The sequence below is a fragment of the Terrapene carolina genome, unplaced genomic scaffold (genome assembly GCF_002925995.2).
Source record: "Terrapene carolina triunguis isolate 2854851 unplaced genomic scaffold, T_m_triunguis-2.0 Scaffold534, whole genome shotgun sequence".
Lineage (NCBI taxonomy): Eukaryota > Metazoa > Chordata > Testudines > Emydidae > Terrapene > Terrapene triunguis.
In genome coordinates this window covers 1-13,463 of record NW_020664885.1, presented here as the reverse complement: position 1 = coordinate 13,463, position 13,463 = coordinate 1, and the positions used below count along the sequence as shown (strand labels likewise).

The following is a 13,463-nucleotide window of genomic DNA, read 5'->3' as shown; positions in this document are numbered from 1 at the left end:
GGCCTTAACAGCTCTCCCGGCCCGTGGGGGCTCCGAGGCAGGGCGGCTTGGGAGAGCCCCCCACACACGGAGGGGAGCGGGGCCCAGAGCAGGGGGGCAGGACACGCCTTCTCCAGGGGCGGTGGCTACCCTGCAGGGACACTGCGCTGACCCCTCCCGCCCCAGATCCTCCGCTAGGGACTGATTAACCCGCGCCGAGAGGCTGGAGGGGGCTCTCCCAGTGCCTTGGGCTGGCCCCATGGGTCTGGGGGGCAGCCGCAAGCGCCAGAGACCTGCCCCGCCCACTGGGCGCCCGCGGGAGGCAGCAGGCTGCCAGGTCTAACGGGAGGGGCCAGTCAGAGCCTGGGAATTCAGTGTGTGCGCGTGACTCTGTACACGTGTGAATCCGCACACGTGTGTGCACGGCCAGGGAAGGCTCCGGGCTGGGCTCCCAGGAGGGAGCCAGGGCAAGGCCGGGCGCTCGGCTCGCTCAGGGCAGGCTGGGGCTAGAGCAAAGGGCACTAGCGGCTCCCGGCGAGGTCTCTCCCGCACTGCCCTTCGCCCCCGCTCTCGCTCCCCCCTTCCTCCCCCGCGCGGCCCCCGGGGTGGGGGTGGGACTCGTGCCCAGAGGCCCCGCTCCGGGCGTGGTGCCTGCAGCCCAGGCCTGGGGCTGCCAAGAGGCTCTTGGCATGAGGCTGGGGGGCGGGGGGGCGGGGTCAGTATTTTTCTCCTCTCCGAACACAGGCGCACAGGCCCAGGCACTAACGAGAGGCAGGAGCATCGTTAGCAATGGGGATGCTGGGGGGGGGGGGGGCAGACCCCCCCCCCCCACACAACACACCACATTCTGGCAGTGAATAGCCGCTGCAGGGGAGTGGGGAGCTGGGCCCCAGGGCAGGGAGGGGTCCCACCAACCCCCTCCCATCCAGAGAATCCGGGAGCCGAGTCCGGGTCCCCCCCAAGCTGGGCTCTGTGCAGGGGGGGGAAGGCGGAAGGGAAGAGAGCCCAGCCCAGCCTCCTGCTCGCGGGTGCTCCGAGGGGGGGCCCCGTAGTGCACGTGGGCAGTGGTGTAACGTGGCCCCTTTGCCAGCACTGCCTGGATCCTCAGCCGTGCGAGCCGGGCAGCCCCCGCGGAGCCGAACAGAAACACCCGGCCGCACCGAGCCCCTCAGCCCAGCCACCTGCCCGAGCGCTGGCCGGGTACCTACGTGTTTCAGCTCAAACAGCACCTTCCGCGTCAGCTCGATTCTCTTCCGATTGATGTGCTTCACCGCCACGATGTTCCCCTGGAGAAAGGGATTGGGGGGAGCTCAGATGGGGGGGTAGGTCCTGTACCCCCCCCGGGCAGTTGTTTAACATTTATGGACACTGATGGTCAGGAGAAAGCGCCCCCTACTGACCCCACCCTGCCCCCGCAGCGCCCCCTACTGACCCCCCCCCGCCTCGCCCCCCACAGCGCCCCCCACTGACCCCACCCCGCTCCCCGCAGCTCCTGGCTGCTCCCCTGTGCGCTCAGGCGGGATCCCCGCACCCACCTTGTAATAGGCCGTCTTGGCATAGACCTGGAACTGCCCCTCCGTGGTCAGCAGGGAGCCGTAGTTGGAGCCTCTCTGTGCGGAAGCAAGCGCCGGTGTGAGGGAGGACAGCGGGCAGCGCCGACATGCCCAGGGTTTCTGGGGCACCCCCCCTCACAGCCCTCGGGGAACCCTCCCTCCCATCTCTCACCCCCCCCCACTCCTGCTGCAGGGCTCGGTGGGAGGGCAATGGCTGGAGGGGGCCCCAGCAGGCCGTGGGGGACCCCTCCCTATCACCACTTCAAAGCCAGCTGGAGCCTGGGCGCCCCCAGCCCCCCTCTGCCCCCCACACCTCCCGTGGCTCCCTCCAACCCCTGGCCGGGCTCAGCAGCTGCTCAGGGCTCCCTGATTGGATTTGCTTTGAATTAACCTCCCTGGATCCATAGCTGTAACCAGGGGCCCTGGCCCGGCTGCCTTCGCCCAGTGCCAGCTGGAGAGGGGGTCCCTCGGGGGGGCTGCTCGGCCCGGGGTCCCAGCCAGACACCACACCCTCCTCCGCCAGGTCGCCGAGCCCCGGGGGGCTCACCAGGGACAGGGTCAGTTTGCTCCCGGTGCTGCGCAGGTGTTTCTCCAGGCTGCTGGACTGGACGTCCTCCCAGCGCACACGCCACAGCTCGGCCGCCAGCTCCTTCTCCAGATTCAGCTTCCTGCGCCGGGGGGGTGGGAGGGGGTGAGAGGGCATCAAGCGCCAGCCCGGCTCCCAGTGCCCCCCACGCTGCTAGTTATCTGTATGGCACCTGCCCGAGCCATGGCCAACCACCCCCTTGGGCCAGGTGCTGCCCAAACCCCCTCCCGGGCCCAATCCCACCTCCACCCCCTGCTGTCGCCTCCCGTAAAGCAGGAGCATTTCTCCAGCACCACTTTGACCCCCTGCCCCTCCCCCCGCCTTTGCAGTAGAGCCCCCCGCCCCATATCCCCGTCCCTGCATCCTGGCCAAGGTCAGCCAGACGTAGCCCCCTCCCCGGCCCAGCCCTGGGGGTGCAGGGCCCCTCCCCGCACCTGTAGATGAAGAAGGAGGTGACGGTGATAATCAGCAGGATGAGGCTCACCGTGACGGAGAGGATCTCCAGGGTGGTTAAACTGGCTGCAAAACAAGGCAGGAGGGCGATGGTGGGGAGTGGCTGGCTCAGAGTCCTGAGTTCGAATCCAGCCCAGGGGCTGTATGTGCTGGTCTGTGCTGGGGGGGGTCTCAGCCAGGGAAGTTCCCATGGCAACACCCACTAGGCAGCAAAGCCCAAAGCAGGATGAGGGGAGCTTGCCCAGTCACTGGGCCTGTTCTGGGAGCACAGGGTACCAGGTGCAGAGAAACACCAAGGAGACTTGTCCCCCCTTGTGGCTTTGCGGGTGAGGAGCCCAGGCCGAGCTCCCGGGAAGGGGGCAGCTCCCCACACCCCCGTATGGGGTGCAAAGCCCGCTGAAGGGGGGAGGGATGGAGCTGCATGGTTGGGCTGCCTGAAGGGGCTTGTTTTCATGGGGCCGGCCCAGCGCAGCCCTTCCCCGCCGGGGGAGGCTGGATTCTGCCTGCGGGAAGGTATTTATGCTGGCGGCGCTCCAGGGGCGAGGACTGCCTGGAGCAGCACCATGGGCCTGGGCAAGGGAATGAAACCCTCAGAACTTGCTCTGCAAAGCCCGGGGGCGGGGGCGGGGTCTGGGACGCTGGCCCCACCTTTGCGGCACAGGGGGTTGCTGTTGTCGAAGCCGCAGGGCGGGACGTCCCTGGGCACGCCTTTCCCTGGCCAGTGGATCTCACGCCCGGGCACCGCACTCATCTTCTTGGTGGTGCCATTGTAGCTGTAGACAATCTGCAGAGGGCGAGAGAGGGGGGCTCTGGGAGGGGGCCAGCAGCAGGAACACCCCAGGGTCCCAGGCTGCCATCACCCCCTCCCCCCGCCAGCTATAACGCACAGGTAACGGGGCCCTGGGTTCGGCTCGGAGCCGTCCCAGTCCAGCCTCGGGGGTAGCTGCAGAGGACAGAGCTGGGAGGCTGGGCTGAGACACCCACTGACCTGGAACGTGCCCGACATGGGGTCCATATCCCACAGTGAATAGTCGCTCTCCCGGTCTCCGTTCTCATCAATCTTCAGGAAGCCGGTGACTCCTGCGGGGAAGGGGGGGTGAGAGACCGCAGGACCAGCCCCCTCACAGGGCAGCACCCGGGGTCAAAGGGCAGAAGGGCCTGAAAAGTCAGGCTTTGAGGCTACAAGTGGAGAAGGGGATATCGGGGGGGACCATATGGCTCTGAGATGCAGCCCCTCTGGGGTGGGGCGCAGAGGCTGGTTATACAGGGATCCCTCGCCCAGTGCCGAGATGCAGCTGCCTCTGGGGTGGAGCGCAGCAGTGCACAGCAACACCACACAGTACTGGCTAAAAAGCGGAGGAGAAACCTGCACGCCGCTGGAACTGCTGGGGAATTTCACCCCCTCCCTGTGTTAGAAAGGGGCCGGGGGCTGACTCCAAAGAGCGCAGGCCCCTGGGCTGGGGCTCGTCTGACAGAGCCTCTGGCAGCCCAGTGTCCCCTCCGCCCCATGGCGGAGGGGCCCCACCAGAAGGGGGAGCGGAGCCACGTGGAGCCTGGCCAGGGCATTCGGGATGCTTTCTGGCGGGGTCCCCAGCGTGGGCGTAGGGCTGCGAGGGGAGCGGCTCCATCACTCCACAGCCCATCCATCTCCCGCCGAGTAGCCCGGCCCAGCGGCTCCCGGCCCAGCTCACGCCCCGAGCCGCTAACGATCCCAGCCCTGGAATTTCCGGAGAGGAGGAACGAGAGGCTCGGGGAAAGGATCCGTCTGGCAGCGCTGGGCAGGGCAGGGCAGGGAGGCGGCTGGCACCTGGCTCCGTGGCCGGCACCATGGGAGTGGCGCCCCTGCTGGCCCTGCCGGGAATCACAGGCCAAGTCCCCCCAGGGCCTCCCTTCTCCCCCAGCCGTTCCCTAGGGGCAGCACAAAGGGGTCTCTGCCCCAGGGGCAGCCACTGGAGACTCCAGCGTCCGTACGGCTGGGGGGGCGCTCACCGTAGAAGGTGCGGTTCCACATGTGGCGGGTGATGGCGCTGGCGTTCCGGACGGTGCCGCCCTGCTGGAGGGTCTCGTTCACGGCCCGGGCATACAGCAGCAGCCCGTCGTGGAAGGCCGCCGCGATGTAGTTCATCTGAAAGGGATGGGCCGGCTCAGAACCGCTGGGGTGGTGCCATGGGCTGGGTGGGGGGCAGGGAGGAAGAGCTGGGGTGCCCATGCTGCCCCAGGACAGAGGGGTGCTACCCCATGCACAGACTGCGGGCGAGTCTCTGGGCCCCCCCCCCCCCTGGTTCCTTACTGGGCTGCTGACTGGCCCTGCTGTCTCTGGCCAAGGAGGGGCGGCCGGTGCGGGGGGGCCTTACCAGACCGTCCTGCAGGGTGAAGTTGAAGTGGGTGCGGGCCCCCTGCTTGAGCTGCTCCAGGAAGGGCTGGTACTCGGGGTTCTCGGGCTCCTTGCAGGTGATGATCATCACTGCCTGGGGGGAGGGGGGAAGAGGGGAGAGAGGCTGAGACCGGAGGCCTGGGGGAGGTGGTGGGCCTGGGTTTCCCACATGGCGCCTGCAGCCCCATGGGTGGGCAGCTGCCAGGACTCCCCGCGGGAGGGTGGCTGGGCTGGCTGGTGATCTGGCACCTCCCAGGGACTCCCCCCGCCACTGCCCGGCTCCCCTAGGCAGTGGGCAGAAGCCTCCAGGTCTGCCAGTCTGGCCCCTTCCTCCGCCCCATCTTGCTTCCAGGCTCCCTCGGACCCTCCAGGCCTGGGCTCCCTGGGGAGGTTGGGGGCAGTGTTCCGCCCCCGGGCTATTAATAGCCTTCCCTGGCAGTGCTCAGACCTGGGGAAATTATCTCGCTTCCTTCCTCCCTCCTCGTTATTTGCTGACAGCAAAGAGCAAACAGGCAGGGGCTGGCCAGAAGCAGGGAGGGTGAGGGGCACTAGCTGCCCCCACGTCTCCTCGTCTCTAGGGCAACAGAGGGGCCTGGCTGGGGCAATTTGGGCTGAGGCCCAGCAAACTCATGTCACAAGTGCATTTGGCAGGTTTCAGACCCAGGGCTCCAGAGCTGCAAACTGAGCCTGTCAGCCCAGTGCCCCTTCCCCAGGAACCTGTAACCTGCCCGCGGCACCTTTATACCAGTGAAGGCCAGAGTTCGGAATAGAACCCAGGCATCCGGGCTCCCGGCCCCTTGCTGTAGTTACTACCCAACCCTCTTTGAACCCATGGTGCCAGCGCAGTGACCTGTAACAGGCCCAGCCAGTGCTGCCCTCTCCTCAAAGAGCCAGGCCAGGCTCTGCACTTGGTACCTGGCCTCCCCAGGTACCTGGCTGGAGGGCACCATCCTGGGCACGCCTCACCTTAAAGGCCTCCCTGGCGTTGGCGTCATCCTTGTCCCCGCGTCTCCAGGGCCTCTGGGGGTCGGGGAAGCGGGAGCCCTGCAGGCTGGCCCCGAAGATGTCGATGTAGAAGAAGGCGAAGTCCCCCTGCGTGAGCCCCTCGCGCCGAGCCTGTAGCATGAGCTGGCGGAAGGTGTCCGGGGGGCAGCAAAGGTACACGACTGAAGGGGCAAGGATGGGGTTAGCGGTACCAGCCCCTGGACACGTGCCCTGTATCGCCGGGGGCTCCTCTGTCCTGGGGAGCCTGGGCCAGGCTGGCGGCTCCAAGGACGCTGAGGGGACCCTGACCCAGATTCTCTAGCTCCGGAGCGGTCAGAGCCGAGGGAGCAATGCATGGACCCCCACGTGCCCCGAGATCCTGCCCTGACCCTAATGCTCCCCACTTCCCCCCTTGCTCCGCCGCCAGAGGGGAAGCGGCTGGACCGGAGGGGGCAGGCTGGATGGGTCACTGCCCTGGCCCCGGCAGTCCCTCGGGCAGGCTGGTACAACAGAGAGCCGGGGACGCCCCGTGGGGCATGGCCGGGCACAGGGGCCGGTGTGTGACCGCACACACACACACACACACACTCGTGCACACGCACACTGGACACACCCTCCCCCCCCCGGCTAGCGCTCCTCCTGCCCTGTGCCCAACACCGCCCCCTGTGGAAGAGCCCAGGGCTGGAGTAGCCAGGAGCCACCAGGACTTCCTGCTAGCCCATGCCAGAGCAGGGGTCCAGGCCCTTGGCAGGCACAGCCAGGAAGCCAAAGCCCCAGGGCTCTGCCTGCACTTTTCTCCATATTCCTCCTATGCTGCGCTGGAAAGACAACAAGCCCCCACCCCCCGCCGCCCCACCCCGCCGCGAGCTGCCAGAGCCGCCTCCCCTGGGAGCCCTTCGCACTACGCCGAGGTTGTGAAATCTGGAGGAGCTGAGCTTAACGAGCTGTTCTCCAGCCTGCCTCACAAGGGCCCAGGGAGGGCCGTGCCAGGCCCCCAGGACGCAGCCAGCGCCGGAGGGAGGGGGCTTGGCCTGGCAGTCCAGGCGCCCAGAGCTACACACCACAAAAGGGTTGAGGGGAAGGGCGGGGGGTGCTATATAATGACTGGGAACCAGGACGCCTGGGTTCTCTCCCTGACTCTGGCTGGGGAGAGGGGTCTAGTGGTTAGAGCAGGGGAGGGGCAGGGCTGGGAGGCAGGACTCCTGGGTTCTAGCCCCAGCTCACTCTGCGATTTGGGGGCAGGCCCCTTTCCCTGCACTTGCCCCAGCCTCCCCCCACCATGAAGGGGGCGCGTCCAGGACGACTGGGAGGGTCACAAATGAGTGTGTGAAACAAACTCCGCTTCCCTGCCTCGAAAGGCGGGTGGGGGCCCCCCTAGGATGGAATCGCAGGTCTGGAAGGGATCTCGTCTAGTCCAGTCCCCTGCACTCTTGGCAGGACGAAGTAGATTATAAAATTGTAGCTGCGGGCAGCAGCCCCCTGCCTGCTCCCCCAGCGGGCACAACCCTCGCCTGGGCCAGGCGGGGGGCACGGCTGCCCGGCTGTCAGGTCAGAGAGGTGGGGCCCCACGCAAAGCCCCAGCACTAGGGCTGCGAACAGAGACAGCCCATCCTGTTGCTCAGCCGGCCCTTCCCAACGACAGATCTATTTAGCAACAGCTGGTGTTCGTCCCCGTGGCGATAGCAGGCCCAGGGAGAGGTGGGCTGCACATGGGGGGGCACCACGCCAGCTGCTTCACCCGAAACCCCCCCACTGGTGCCAGCAGCCAGGGTGGCAAACCGCCCAGCCCAGCCACCACCAGGACAGCCACCACTCTGGGCAGGGCGGAGGCCAGCGGGAGCTGGGAGCCTGACTCTCCCCAGCCGCGGGCAGCTGTGCCCACGGGCATGCAATGCCACGGCCCTGCTTACACCCGCTGTGCCCGGGGGCGGCAGTGCCACAAGCGGCAGGCCAGAGCGTCCCCAGCACAGCCAGCCCGGGGGCCGCCCCGGAGACGATCCCGGAATGAGCGCCCGGCACTGACGGGCTGGGGCCGCTCGAGACACGGGGCCAGGAAGCCGACCAGCGATCTCGCCCTGGAGGAGACGCGAAAAAACCCAGCGCCCAGGGGTCGGAGACCACCCTCTTCTAGGCCTCAGCGGGCCGGGAACATCCTGTTATTTTCCGGCCGCGCGTGGCCCGGCCTGTTGTTTCCCTGCTGCCGGCCCAGCCGTGTCAGCCAACACGGCCGGGGTCATGGGGCGCGTTCGGTCAGCAGAGCCCTGGCCAGGCCGAGTCAGCGCTCGGCCCCTCCGCAGCCAGGGCGCCAGCCCAGGGGCTTCCTGTTGTGCTGACTCGGCGCCTCCTCCCCTCCAGCCCAGGCTTCAGGCCGTGATTTATCCGAGGCGCTCGCCCAGCGCCTGGCCCCGGCCCTGCCCCGTGGGCCCCGGCTCCTTAGCAGGGCCGGGAGAGGAGACCGGCCGGGGGCAGGGGCCCAGCTCGGCTCGGAGAGCTGGGGAGAGTCCGGCAGGCCCTGGGGGGGGGTCCATCCAGGGTGGGGTGAGGGCCTGCGGGCAGGACAGGGTGTGGAAGGGGGCCCTGCACCCTGATGCCCAGTGGGAGTGCCCTGCTCAGGACACCGCCTCCTGCTGGGGGAAAGCAGAGAGGTGGGAGAGGCAGCCCAGACCTCCTGCCCTGTCGCTGTCGCAGCCCCGGGCCGCCCCACGCACCCCCCGGCCGAGGAGCTGCTCCGTGGGGCCACGCCTTGCCCAGTCCAGCAGCAGCGATGGGCTCCGAGGAAGGTCCCTGGAAGGAGCGCGAAGCCGGACAGGGAGCATGCCAGGCCCCAGAAATAGCCGAGACAAAACAAACCCAGGCAGACACAGAACGAATGCCGTGAAATAGACACCAGGGACAGACAGAACTCGGCAGTGCCCTGGGAGCCAGCCTGCCCCAGGGGACCCTCACACCACGCCCAGCCCCACAGTGCCTGGGAGCCAGCCTGCCCCCGGGGACCCCCACGCCACGGCCAGCCCCACAGCGCCTGGTAGCCAGCCTGTCCCCAGGGACCCCCACACCACGGCCAGCCCCACAGCGCCTGGGAGCCAGCCTGCCCCCGGGGACTCCCACACCACGCCCAGCCTATCCACGGGGTGCTCCCCCTCCCAGCTATCACAGGGAGCATTCAGCCCAGAGTTCTCCTCCTGCTCCCCACACGTCAAACTGTAAATCCAAGCAGCGACCCCAGACCTCAGCCCCGGGCCTGCCCCGAAGATGACCCCACCCCCAGCCTAGGGGGAGCGAATCCGAATCAGCCGCCCGGCTTCATCTGCAAACATGGGGGAGCCGGGCCTGCGGCCCAGCCAGCCAGAGACCCTGGGCTCGGGGGCAGCAGGGGGCTGGGTGTCTCCATGGGAAGCCCATCACCATGGCGCTGGAGCGCCCGGCTGTCAGACGGGCTGGGGGGGGCGTCACTCCGCTCCACTCCCTGCCCCCCTTATGCCTCCAGGGATCCACACCTCCCGCCTGGGTATGGTGGGGGAAGGGAGGGGGTCACAGGCTGCTCCGTCACCCAGGGTCAGGCTTCCCGGCTGGCCCCACAGGAGCCAGGCAGCTGGGCGGAGGCAGGGAGGCTGAATAAACAGGCTATTGCCCCCCGGGGGTGTCTCTGCTTACCCCAGCCCTCCCCCCATCGCCTGCTATCCGAGCAGCGACTCCCCTCCCCACACGCAGGAATTCCTGCCTGGCTCTGACCCGGGCTGGAGCGATCGCCTGTGGACCCCCGGCTCTCATTAGGTGTGTTTGGGGAGCACGGAGATGCCCGGTCCCAGATCGGGCCCCACTGCGCCAGGCGCTGTACGGACGCAGCGCGGAGACGGCCCCTGGCCTGCAGAGCTCCCAGCCTCGGGGGCCGGATCCTGCTCTGAATGACGTCGGCACAAAGCCAGGGCAGGCGCTGACGCAGCTCATTGCTGTACCGCGCTCCCCCGCAGCATGGCCCTGTGGTCAGCCCTGGGCCGGGCAGGCCTCTGGGAGCAGCCACGGGATGAGGCCGGGCGTTACCATAGCAGCTATGACTTCCAGAGGGCCAGGCCTCTTGCCTTTTGTCCCAGCCGGGCCAGGAGCTGGCTCTGTGGGATGGGCCATGGGGTCAGGGAGCACGGGGCAGGTTGGGTCTACGATTTTTCAGTGCCAGGTGCCCAGGATTCGGTGGGTTAGAAACCCAGTGAGGGTACAATAAACCCTGGGCAGGAAGACGATCCATCAGCCTGCCCCAGCTGCCCCCCCAAAACACACGCACAAATCCATCCATCTGCATGCGCACACGCATGTACACAACCACACACACATCCACGCACGCTGCCTAATCACCAGGGATCCTAGTTGCCTGTGATAAAAAAAACCAACATTCTCCAATACAAACACAAAACTAGCCATGTTTTTCCACGGTTAAACTGAAGCGCTGACCCTCACTTTCCCCGGCCGCAGTATACACGGGTATCCGCGGAACACGAGGTTTTAGTGACAGCCACTAGAAGCCTGTTTAAGAAGCTGAGAGCTGCCCGAGGGAGCGCCGGATAAGGGGGGCCTCGCCTAAACGGGGTTCTACGATGCCTGTTTTTATTTTTTCACTAAATGTAAAAGCTGAAGATTCTCTGTCAAGGGGCCAGTTCCGTGTCTTTCCGTGGCCAGCGGATTTCCAGGCGCCCTGCGACTCAATCTGTCTCCACACCCGCACACACACAGAGACACACGCCCGCCCGGGGCAGGCAGCACTGAGTCCCTGCTGTGCATCTCCGAGCCCGCGGGACAGTTAGACGTTCCCAAGCCCAGGGCTCCGTGGTCGGGCTGGACACATGGTGGGAGGCGAGCGGGGGGAGACTTTCACTGCCCATCTGTGGGGCACCTCCCCAACGTGCAGGTTTGAACCAAGGCCCCGGCCCAGTTCCCTGCTGTCAGGGCCAGATCCAAGTCCGTGGACAGTCTCCTCCTGTAGCAGGGTTTGGATCAGGCCCTTAGAGCCGAGAGCCATGGTGCACAAGTGTCATCTGGGCTGGGGGGTTCAGAGCTTGTCTCCCCATCAGGTGCCCCTGCCCCGGGCTGGGCTCTGCCCGCTGCACCCCGGCAGGCTGGCGCCCACTTGCAAAGCGCCCACCTGCCTTCTGGTGGCCAGGCTGGGGCGTTCGTGGAGACCGAGAGTTTGGAATGAAACCGGCCCCACGGGATCGCCCCGGGGCTGTGCACTGGGCCCCGAACTAGCGAGCTGCCCTGCACTCTGCAGCGGCTGGGTAACGGCTCCGGCAGGCGATTGTCCCACCTAACATCTCCCACAGGGAGCCAGCCCCCTGCCGCTGGCACAGACCACTGGGGACCGGACTGTTGGGGGATTAGATGGGACCTGACGGGTGGATTGCACCTCGAGTGGCTTCGGCTGGGGCCAGATTCAAACCCCCAAGCAGAATTCCCCAAACCAGGGCCAGACCAAACGCACCCCATCTCCCTGCAGCCGGACTCCCGTTGGCTCTAGACTTGGGCTTGGAGGGGCCCCCGACACGACTTGTCCAAGCTCCCCTCTCTCACTGCCCGGGGGAGGGGTGTACATTTCACCCGTCACCCCCATCCCAGCAAGCTCCTTGCCTTTTCCAATTCAGAGCCATCCCCAACACCGCTCAGCTCCCCCACTCTGTGTGCAGGGAGCCAGGGAAACCGAGCCTGCGCTGGGCTGGCTGGAGCGGCAGCACACCACAAAGTTAACACAAAGCAACTCGGAGAAAACTTTCCCCCCGACCCGCTGGGAATCAAAGGGCTGGATCTGTTCCACGTGGGGGGCTGGGAGAAGGGGGGCAGCGTTTCCACGGGGGGGGGGTGCATTAAGGAGGTGGGGCGGCACCGGGGCCCCTTGCATTGTTCGGTTGAAGACGAGTGCCATGCGGGGGTGTTGCCGGGGGTGCCGTGGTGGGAAGGCTGTACTGGGGCAGCCTGGGGTTGGGCTGGGGGAGGTGAACCCTGGGGTGGCTGCACTGGGAGGGGGGGAAGTTGTGCCGCAGAGCAGGGGGGCAAAGTTGCACTGAAGTGGCAGGCAGGGCTGCGGAGAGGGAGGAGGCTGCAATAGGGAGATGTTGCATAGGGGGCTTGTGGCACCATGGGGCAGGGGGGTCCCTGGAAGCAGCCGTACCAAGGTGGGGTGGGAGGGTCACTTACTTCTGCCCTTCTGCTTGATCTCCTGGATTAGGGAGGTGTAGTTGGCCTTGTCTTGGTCCTCGAAGGAGATGTAACTCACGGTGAGGTTGCGGACGGTGGGCAGCTGCATGTACAGCCCTTCGATGGCGAAGAAGCAGGGCCGGTCGTCCATCTTCTCGTCCGAGTAGACCAGCATGGCGCGGTGGGTCCAGTTGAAGTGGCGCTGCAGCCCCACGGCGTACTCACCCAGCTTGCGGTGGCTGGGCCCGGCCCGCGTGGTCAGGGAGAACATGTCCTTGTTGTCGAAGCCGTGGGCCTCGGCCCCGGCTGTCACCAGCGGCAGCTTCCAGTGGCTGGTCAGGCGGGCCACGGGCGCTGAGCTGTAGACGCAGCCGGGGCCGATGAAGGCGTCGGGGTTGTCGGTCAGCTTGAGGTCCACGGCGGCCACGGGGGCGTCCTGGTCGGAGCAGACGCCGTGCTTGTCCTCGCTGTTCCCGAACACCCAGCGCACCGTGTGGCCCGGCAGCAGGTCCGGCTGCCGGTTGATCCGGTCGATGGCCAGCCAGATGGCAGGGCCCACGCGGGGCCAGGCCCACGGGTAGGTCATGTTTTGCTTCGGCAGCAGCACGGCCAGCGTCAGGTTGGCCACTTGGCCCCGCGACCTGCCCAGCTGGCACAGGACCCCGCACAGCACCACCAGCGCCCACCGCATGGCGTCACTGGCGCATCACTGCCCCCCAAGGTGCAGCCCCCCGGCTCCCCTGCTCCAGCCCCCTAGATCCCGGCGGGTCGCCCCGGGACCATGGCCGGAATTCCGAGTCTGCCCGCGCCCGCTTTCCCTCCGCGCCCCGTCCCCCCACTGCCCTGGGCTCCAGCCGCTGGGAGCTCCCTTCCCTTCCCTTCCCTTCGCTTCCCGGTGCTGAAAGTGACTGATTATCTCCCAGGCAGGCAGCCTTTTCCTTCCCCTCATTCAATGACAAAAGGGCTGTTATCATGCACAGCTCCTTAACCCCCTCCTGCCCAGAACCCCCCAGCGCAGGCAGGGAGCACCTGCCCGAGGGAGGGGACAGGGAAGGGGTGTGTGTGGGGGGGCGGTTTCCCAAAGCCCGGTGAGGGGGGGAGGAGACGGATGCTGGCCCCCCGCTAGTCGCCCCCAGGACTGAGTAGAGCTGCCGGGCGCGGACAGGGTATTTCGGGTTTTGCCCAGGAATTGAACTGAGAGGGGGCGTTCGACGTCTGGGGGCGGGCTGGGGGGGGGGGGTGGGCAACACTGCCTGTAACTTGTTGACCACTGAGGGGGGATGCGGGAGTTGGGGTGGGAGGGAAATCCCAACGGGCAGAGACGGGGACAGGGTGGGATGGGATGAGATGGGGG

General features: G+C 67.0%; 1 protein-coding gene across 1 annotated transcript; it reads right to left on the bottom strand.

Moving 5' to 3' along the window:
* Positions 1 to 1,187: 1,187 nt before the first annotated feature.
* On the bottom strand, positions 1,188 to 13,252 carry LOC112111829 (atrial natriuretic peptide receptor 1; the record flags this gene model as incomplete). Its single annotated transcript, XM_026658938.2, has 10 exons — positions 12,110 to 13,252; positions 5,912 to 6,111; positions 4,926 to 5,039; positions 4,561 to 4,696; positions 3,560 to 3,651; positions 3,220 to 3,355; positions 2,553 to 2,637; positions 2,080 to 2,200; positions 1,515 to 1,589; positions 1,188 to 1,265 (listed from the first exon to the last, which is right to left on the bottom strand). Coding segments are annotated over exons 1-10 (1,728 nt in total), but the record flags the coding sequence as incomplete, so codon positions are not given.
* Positions 13,253 to 13,463: the final 211 nt, after the last annotated feature.